Below are 9,284 nucleotides of genomic sequence, written 5' to 3'. Positions count from 1 at the left end.
AGTTTGCCAATTGCTTTAAAATTTAAAGGTAAAGTTAACATATGACCCAGAAATTTCATCCCTTGGAGTCGACCCATAACAAATGAAAACTGTGTCTATAGAGAAACTTGTACATTAGTGTTCATAGTAGCATTATTCATAACAGCCTCAAACTGGAAACAATCCAAACGCCCATCAATGGTGAATGGATAAACAAAATGTGGCAAATCTATACAATGGAATACCATTCAGCAACGGAAAAGAATGAATTAGTTCTGGCTGGTGTGGCTCAGTTGGTTGGAGTGTCGTCTTGTACAACAAAAAGTGGCGGGTTTGATTCCCGGCCGAGATAGCATGCAACAAATTGATGTCTCTCACATCGACACACTCTCTCTCTCTCTCTCTCTCTCTCTCTCCCTCCCTCCCCTTCCCCTTTTCCCTTTCTCTCTCAAAGATCAATTTTTTTTTTTTAAAAAAGGAATGAATTACTGATCGTCTGTGATTCTGATATGGATGAACCTGAAAAAATTATGCTGAGTGAAAGAAGCCAGACACAAAAGACTGTTGTAGGATTTTGTTTATATGAAATGTCTAACAAATATGAATTTATAGAGACTGAAAACAGATCAATGGCTGCCTGGGGCAGGAAACAGGAACAGAGAGTGACTTTAATGGGCACAAGGGAATTTTATGGTGATGGAAGTATTCCAAAACTGGGTTGTGGTGATGGGCGCACAATCCTATACATTTATTGGAAGTGTTGAACTGTACACTTACAATGGGCGAATCTTACAGGTGGTTGTACATTATACCTCAATTAAAGGCAGGGATTGCCTTCACAGGGTGCTTACTCACATGCCAGCTCACCTCAGCTCTACCCCTCAGCTCTGGCCTTGGCTGGGGGTGGCAATGGTGCCCACTGACCTTAGAGTCTCCTGAGACGCTGCAGCTGCTCTTGGGCACCAGACAGTGAGTGATAAGAATCCTAGGGTCTTTGGTGGTGATGGACAGGCCCTTCTGCAGAATCTGAACTAGTCGGATCCAGAAGTGGAAGACAGTCTCAGGATGGTCAGAGTGGAGTCTTAGATAGTAGATCTTCTCTGTGACCGTCCTCAACCGCAGGATGCGTTGGAGCTGGTCACAGACTTGGAGCTCCACGAACTTCAATGGGAGAATCCTGAAGGCATGAAGGAAGACACACATTGACAACCCCATTGCTTCTGATCCAACCCTGTCTTCATTAAAATGAGGAGTGTCACCAGGCCAGTGTGGCTCAGTGGTTGAGCATCGACCGATGAACTAGGAGGTCACAGTTCGATTCCTGGTTGGGGCACGTGCCCAGTTTGTGGCCTCGATCCCCAATGGGGGGCATGCAGGAAGCAGCCGATCAATGATTCTCTCTCATCATTAATGTCTCTACCTCTCTCTCCCTCTTTCTTCCTCTCTGAAATAAACAAACAATACATTTTTTAAAAATGAGGAGTATCTCCTTCAGGACTCAGGCTTTTGGGGGTGGGAATAGGGCTCAAACTTTGAGGAGGTCATGTTCACCTGGAGAGCTTGTTTAAAATGCAGACATCTGAAGACACCCCTCAGATTCAGTAGGTCTGGGGTGTGTCCTTGAATCTACATTTTAACCTCCACCCATCCTGCCATGATTTTCATGCTGGTGCCCCAGGATCCTGCTTGAAACAGACAGCCCAGGAGTAGCTGGGGGTCACAGGGTTTTCCATTTCCTTCTTGATAGCACCAAGGGAGCTACTCTGCTCTGCCACAAAGTTGGCCTCACTGTCCAGTCATTGACCCTATTGCCTCAATCACTCTTCCCAAAGGTGCTCAGGTTCAGGGAGCTGGCTTTGGGTTGAATAGTGGTCAGCTGGGCCTGGGCTGTGCTTGCTGTAGGTACTCCAAAACATAATGGAGATTTATCACTCAGGCAACATGGAGAAATGAAGGGTTTATCTGGATTTCTGAGAATATCTAGAGATTCTTTTGTTGTTGTTGTTAATCCTCACTTGAGGATATTTTTTCTTTGATTTTCAGAGAGAGTGGGAGAGAGAGGGAAAGACAGAGAGAAATATCGATGTGAGAGAAACACATTGATTGCTTACCTCCTGCACGCACCCCAACCAAGGCCCAGGCTGGGAAGGAGCCTGCAACTAAGGTACGTGCCCTTGACTGGAATCAAACCCAGGACCCTTTGGTCCACAGGTCAATGCTCCATCCACTGAGCCAAACTGGCTAGGGCTAGAGATTCTTGAATAGCCTACAGATTACTTGAAGAGGCTCAAACATTAAAAAGGGCTATTTCTGCCCAGCTGGTGTGGCTCAGTGGCTGAGCATCGACCCATGAACCAGGAGGTCACGATTCGATTCTTGCTCAGGGCACACGCCTGGGTTGCTGGCTCGATCCCCAGTGTGGGGCCTGCAAGAGGCAGCCAATCAATGATTCTCTCATCATTGTTGTTTCTGTCTCTCCCTCTCCCTTCCTCTCTCTGAAATCAATAAAAATATATATTTTAAAAAGGGCTGTTTCATCCTAGACAAGCATGATGTGAGTATATATTACAGTTCTCATGACACTTAGCTCCACTCATTTTACTGGTAGGAAAACTAAGATGCATCAAGTAACTTATGACTCAAGCAGTGTATGAGTCTCTTTAATTGCATGCCAAGGACTAGAACCTGCGGCTCCCAGCCTGTGCCCCATCTGCCGGGTCTCACTGCTTTCTTGCCCCTTGGCAGAGAGATTTCCTAAGAATTCAGTGGGGTGAGTGCAGTGAGAAGGAAAGGGAGCATGTAGATTGGCCCCTCATTCCTGTCCACACAAAGCCTCCCTTGACCCCATCTGACCACGGTGCTTGCAGTGCGCCCACTCTCTTAGGTTACCGGTGCCTGAAAAATTAACGTCGCTGCTGCTGACCCCTCTGCTTCCTCCCACCTTGAGTTTAGTCTCAGAGCAGCCTTTGCTCTGGGTCCACCCCCTCCCCCCGCTTGTCCTTCATTCCCAAGGGTGTCGCTCACCTCTTCAGGATGATGTTTGGCGCTGGCGACGGTCTGTTCCACGTCTGGCTCTGCCCCCGGTGCCATTTGACGCGGGCCATGAGGAGGATGTTGGGAAGGGGCAGGCAGGGCACGGAGGAGGTCACCCCGAGGGCCATGGTGTAGGAGGCTTTGTAGATGTTGATCCAGTTCCTGTCCTTCTTGACCTGCAAAGCAGCCCCATGGGCACAGCCTGAGATTTGGCAGAAGGAGCAACACATCTCAGCTGAGAGTTTCTCAACTTCGGCGATATTCGCATTGCGGGCAGGGTAATGCTTTGTTTGGGGGAGGGGCTGCCCTGTGTACTGCAGGGTGTTTAGCAGCATCCTCGGCCTCCACTTACTAGATGCCAGTAGCACAGCCCCCCACTCCGCCCAAGTAGTGACAACCAAAAATGTCTCCAGACGCAGCCAAATGTGCCCTGGTTTTAGAAGGCAGATCATCGCTAGGGGAGAACCACTGTTTTAAACCTATATTGGAGAAACAACTGTAATCGTATTGACACTACCTACCGTTAGCATCTGCCCACGAGAACTATCACCCAGGAGTTCCCTGGCGTGTGGCACATTTCTGTGGACACTCCCTAGACTGTTTCCTGGCTTTTCTTTGAAAAAAGTCCTTTGGCCCTTCTTTGAGGGGCCCTACAGTCTCCTGCACCTTCCCTGCTCTGTAAGGTCCCTCGTAATTCCCAGGCGCTGAGAAGAGAGCCCAGGCCGGAAACAAAAGTGCTCCTTGTACCGAGGCCTTTGCCTCCTGCGTGTGCATATAAGCCTCGTGTCAGTCAACCCCTTTTACATTAGAGGACCCTGGGACTCAGGGCTGCAGGTCGCTTGCACAGTGATGCCTCCTGGACTGCACTCTGGGCCCAGGCCTCTCTGGGGCCCAGCTTTTGTTCTCTCATCAATCAGCATTTCTGTTCCACACCCTCAAGGGGCATCTTGTTTCACTGCCTCTCTGATCATCTGCTTTGGGCTTCCTGGGGGAGGAAATAAACTGGGGGATTCAGATACCAAATCCTCCAATCAGCGCAGAGAACGCCTGGCCTCTCTCCCCCGGGGATGACAACTGACGGCAGGAGAAGCCCTGTCTGGGGCTCTGCAAAGTCAGAGTCAAGTGGGGGTGGCCTTGTATTCCAGGCCCACTGACCGCTCCTTGCCCCAGCGCTTGCTCCACTCCAGTTCCAGGGACAGACTCTCCTGGCCAGCTCTTGGGAACAGGTCTAGGAGGACCGAGGAGTGCCCGCTGAGTGCCTCCGGAGTACCTGGACAAAGTTGCTTTCAAACACCACGGAGTCAGGAAACAGGTTGAATTCTGGAGAGTGAACCATCTGGCAGAGCAGTCCCTCCTCCACACCCAGGCCCACTCCGGGGGTTGGTTCTCCATCCACAGGCAAGAGGCCCCTGAATTCTTCCCAGGCATTCAGGGAAGAGAAAGTTGGATAGGATCTTGTGACTTTTACTGCTTTCGATTTCCACCAAGTCTTTCTAGGTGGAGCTGATGACAACATTTCCGAACATGCTCAGGGGCTTGCTGCACATTTGTCCTGGGACCTCTCTCTGCCCTTCTGGCCTTGGGCAGCAGGCCAAGGCCTGGGACCGCCAATCAGCTCACAATGATGAATGGATGACATCATGAAAAACTAGGGCAAGCCTGCAGGAAAGGGAAATGCGGAGGAGCCGCCCTCTTCCTCCAGAGCGCTTTGCTGGCTGTTTATGCCCTGACATTCTCCAGCCCTTCTTGGAACCCGAGGACCCCCAGAGCTTGCTGAGAAGGAAGTGAGCCAGGCACAAGTGAGGGAGGTAGTGAGCTGAGGAAGTGAGGGAGGTAGTGAGCTGAGGAAGTGAGGGAGGTGATGAGCTGAGAAGGAAGTGAGCCAAGTGGAAGTGAGGGAGGTAGTGAGCTGAGAAGGAAGTGAGCCAGGCGGAAGTTGGGAAGCTCCTTCCATTGCTCAGAGGAAAATACCTTCCCTGCCTTTCAACCCTCCCTTACTCTTAATGCAACCCACCTGCCAAAGAGTTTTAAGAGCCGTTTCTGTAAAACCCAGCCTTCCCATGCTTTACATGATGTGGCCCCCACACGCCCTGGTGTATCTGCAGTAGCCTTTTCTGGTTATGGAGGGAGGAGTTGGTGCCTCTCTGTGCTCTGCTATGGCTGGCTGGTTACTTCTGCAGGCCTAGGTCCCTTAGGATGTCAAACTGAAGGAGCAGTAGAAGTCATTAGTTTCTTACCCAGAGGCTGGCTTTGTGAGGGTGCCAGCTGGGAGGAACAGAACCCCGATGAGCAGCTCTGCGGGATCAACAAGCCATTCCCCCTCTCAGAGTGACAGTGTTCCTCAGTCCTGGGCCAGAGGAAGAAAGAGCCCAAGTCCTGGGGTGGCTAGATCAGGGGCAAAGAACCAAGCTGACTGACCACTATTCAAGTCCATCTCAGGGAGAAATCCTACTCTAATTTGGACAAAATATCAGGATGTATTAAGTAATGGATTGACCATAGAGGTCAAATGTGATAAATTCAGAAAAGCAATTTGACAACCAATAGATGCAATGTACAAGCTCTAAGATTTATTTTGTATTTCATTATTAAGTCATCTGATTCTATCAGCCCCTCACTTGGTCATTTCTTTTTTTTAAATATGTTTTTATTGATTTCAGAGAGGAAGGGAGAGGAAGAGAGAGATAGAAACATCAATGACAAGAGAGAATCATTGATCGGCTGCCTCCTGCACACCCTCTACTGGGAATTGAGCCCACAACCCAGGCATGTGCCCTTGACCAGAATCGAACCCAGGAGCCTTCAGTCCGCAGGCGACTCTTATATTCACTGAGCCAAACGGGCAGGGGCAGTCATTTCTATTGTGCTCCTGCTCAAGCCCCTGTACTAGCTCCCTGGTGGGTAAAGCAACTTCTGCACTCGTTCCTCATTTTCTTTTGTTGACCATGTGGGGAAATGTCCTCCATGGTAACGTTCTCTAAGGATGAGGCAGAGACTGCGTCCTGTGGTTTATATTTCCCTAGAAAGACACAGTACAAAACGTGATGGCAATTGATACATTGATATGATGCTTCTCACAGTTAAAGCTTACCCACAACAGGAAAGCTTATTGGCGTAGATATGTGATTTAGATATATTTGGCCAGTGAACATTCAAAAGTCCTCTTCCATTGGGGAAATGTCTCTCTCCCTTTTCCATGTAATCCTATCGAACCCCACTTTGCAGTGTGTGGAGGAAGGCTTTATTTAGCACCAAGTCTAGAAAGCTAAGGTGAAGAGGGGCGCTCTTCACTCTAAACAAAATACTCAGCAGTGATAGAAATGGTGCTTTAAGATGTCTACCCCTTCGACCTGTTCCACCAAACCTCAAAAACTAGCACACTGCATCCTTTAAAAAACCATTTGAAAAATACTTAATTGTCCGTCCTATTATCCATTGTCTCCATTCCTTTACTAATAGAATTTCTCACTGGGCACAATTTTTTAGAATAAAGGTTATTATTCCGGGTCTCCCTTCCAGCTAGGTAAGGCCACATGACTATGTTCTGGCAAAAGTGGTGCAAGCTCCAGTGTTCGGTGCAGTTGATGTAAGGAATCATTGTAGGAAGGGGACGTGCTCTTATTCACACCTTGCTTTTTCCTTTTGGCTGGAATGCAAACTTGAGGGCTGGAGCTTGAGCAGCCCTTTGGTCATGAAGCAGCAGGCTAAGGAGGGTAGCATAGCAAGATACAAGGGCTCCAGTTCCTTGATGATCATAAAACTATGATACTAGTCTGAATAAGATAAATTAGGATTTTCTGTTATATTGAGCCAGACTTCAAACCAGCTGATTCAACTACATAAAACTACTATCTACTCTTCTGGACCAATTTTACAGGAAATGATGGTACTATTTATCAATAATTCCAAGCAATGAAGAAATTATGGTTAATTTATGAGAAATTAGGACCTTAAGAATGACAGAGTTATAGCTTCTGGAGAAAGTTGTATATTTTCCAATGACAGGAGAGACTCATTGCTTTCCTCTTCCTGTGTATTCAGTGATGTTGATGCTACCACAATTCTTGCCTTTTGCACATTTTGGTGATGAGCACTTTGGTGACTATACATTGGTTTGAGGCTAAAGTCACTTTGGCAGTCTCAGGTATCATTTCAATTGCTCAGGAATGACCAGGATATCTGTTTGTCAGTTGGGACTGGACCCAGGTTTTGTGTTTAAAGCTTATGCCATTTTGGAGATTATTAAAAAGAAAAAGACTGGCTCTGGCTGGGTGGGTCAGTTGGTTATATTGAGCCAGACTTCAAACCAGCGGATACAACTACATGCATCAAAAGGTGGCAGGTTTGCTTCCTGGTCAGGGCACATATCTAAGCTGTGGGTTCGCTCCCTAGTGGGGGTGCGTATGGGAGGCAACCAAACAATGTTTCTCTCTTACATCAATATTTCTCTCTCTCTATCTTTCACTTCCTCTCTCTCTAAAAATCAATAAAAAGATATCCTCAGGTGAGTATTTAAAAAAAAGATAATAATAAAAATAAAGACTGGAGGGAGGGGAGTATTAAGAGTTGTTTAATGGGTACAGAGTTTCAGTTTGGAAAGATGACAAAGTCCTGGAAATGGGTGATAATGATGGTTGCACAACAATGTGAATGTATGTAATGCCACTGAAGTGTAAACCTAAAAATGATTAAAATAGTACATTTTACATGATGTTTATTTTACCACAATAAAAAATGGTGAAACGTAAAAAAAATCAAAATTTAAAAATCCCACAACGTAGGACAAAAAACTGGCCCTCGGAAGGGCCCATGGGACTATGGGGCCCTGAAACTTAAGTTTTATGATCTTCATGGTAAAGCTGTCCCATTTAAGTCTGTGTCACTATTTTAAAAAACTTTGTTACATAAGTAGAACATGTGCTTTGTAGAACACTAGAAAATACAGACAAGTTCAAAAAACAAACAGCATATTCCTACTTTCCAGAAAACATGACTGTAATAACTACCTACATGTGTGTACCAAAATGGATCATACTCTAAAAAATGTTTTATAACCTGTTTTATTCAGTCAACACTCTCTACATTTGTGTTTTGGTGTATTTTCATCTCATGTGATTTCCAGGCCATATCAAAATTTGTCAAATTAACTCCAATTATTCTTGTGCTTGCTTTATCCAATCCAGGGCCACAGTTCCCCTATGTTTATTTTGATCTAGTACAGTCCCTTTTTAGGACCCTTACTAGTGGAAGCAATTGAGTCCCTTGTCCTACAGAATGACCCACCTTCTGGATTTGTCTGGCTACTTCCTGGTGGTATTTATCTTGCTTCTTTAGCAACTATATTTCCTGTGAAATAGAAGTTATATGTAAAGGGCTGGTGGATTCAGATATTGTTTTTCTTTCATTAAAATCATAAAGATTTCTTAGTATGGTGCTACTATGGGATCCCAAAGAATTTCAGTAGGTAAATACTTATAAAGAATACATATAAGAAAAACGATTTCAAGAAATAGAATAAAGTCTTTGAAAAGCATCTTTTCTGTGCCCTCAAGGAAATTAAATACAACCTGAGGCTCTTACATAGGAAACAACAACAAAAAATCAGAGATATCAAAATCAGATGAAAAGAGACTTGGGACTACAAGGAAAGAAACAGAAGAAAAACCCACTAAATATCTAAAAGTCACATTAGAACCCACAAGAAGTAGAGTTGACATGACAGAAAGCTGAATCAGCGACATGGATAACAGGCTTGAGCCTAGCACACAGAACACAGTGAAGGACAAGGAGATGACACCACTGGAAGGATAATGGTAAATCCATAAGACATTTCTGTTGATCCAACAGACAGGCCGAGTCCCTGATGAAGAGGAAACAAATGGAATCGAAAAAGTCATCAAACACATAAAAGAAAAAGCAATTTCTGAAACAAAAAGACTCAATTTGGCAAATGAATAGAATTTACTATATTCCAGGTAAACTGAACAAAGAAACCATTGAGACCAGAATATGTCTTGTAAAGTTCCTAAGTCTTAGAGATAACAAAAGCACCTTACGGCGAACATCCAGATAGAGGAAGCAGATAATCTACCGGGGGGAATAAAATGCGACTGGCCTCAGACTTCTTTTCAGCAGTTTTAGGTGGCATAAGACAATGGAACAATGTAGAGAGAATGTTGCAGAGGAGAGGATGTGACCCAATAATTCCATAAATGGCTAGAGATTTATTCAAGGATGAAAGTAGCAAAACTAATCTTAAAACTCTAAGTACA

General features: G+C 45.5%; 1 protein-coding gene across 1 annotated transcript; it reads right to left on the bottom strand.

Moving 5' to 3' along the window:
• Positions 1-903: 903 nt before the first annotated feature.
• LOC102434374 (protein FAM71F1-like) lies at positions 904-4,528 on the bottom strand (the record flags this gene model as incomplete). Its single annotated transcript, XM_023747436.1, has 3 exons — positions 4,283-4,528; positions 3,004-3,188; positions 904-1,156 (listed from the first exon to the last, which is right to left on the bottom strand). Coding segments are annotated over exons 1-3 (684 nt in total), but the record flags the coding sequence as incomplete, so codon positions are not given.
• Between the last annotated feature and the right edge of the window lie 4,756 nt (positions 4,529-9,284).

The sequence above is a fragment of the Myotis lucifugus genome, unplaced genomic scaffold, assembly GCF_000147115.1.
Source record: "Myotis lucifugus unplaced genomic scaffold, Myoluc2.0 scaffold_878, whole genome shotgun sequence".
NCBI classification, from domain to species: Eukaryota; Metazoa; Chordata; class Mammalia; order Chiroptera; family Vespertilionidae; genus Myotis; species Myotis lucifugus.
This window is presented reverse-complemented; position numbering and strand designations above follow the sequence as displayed.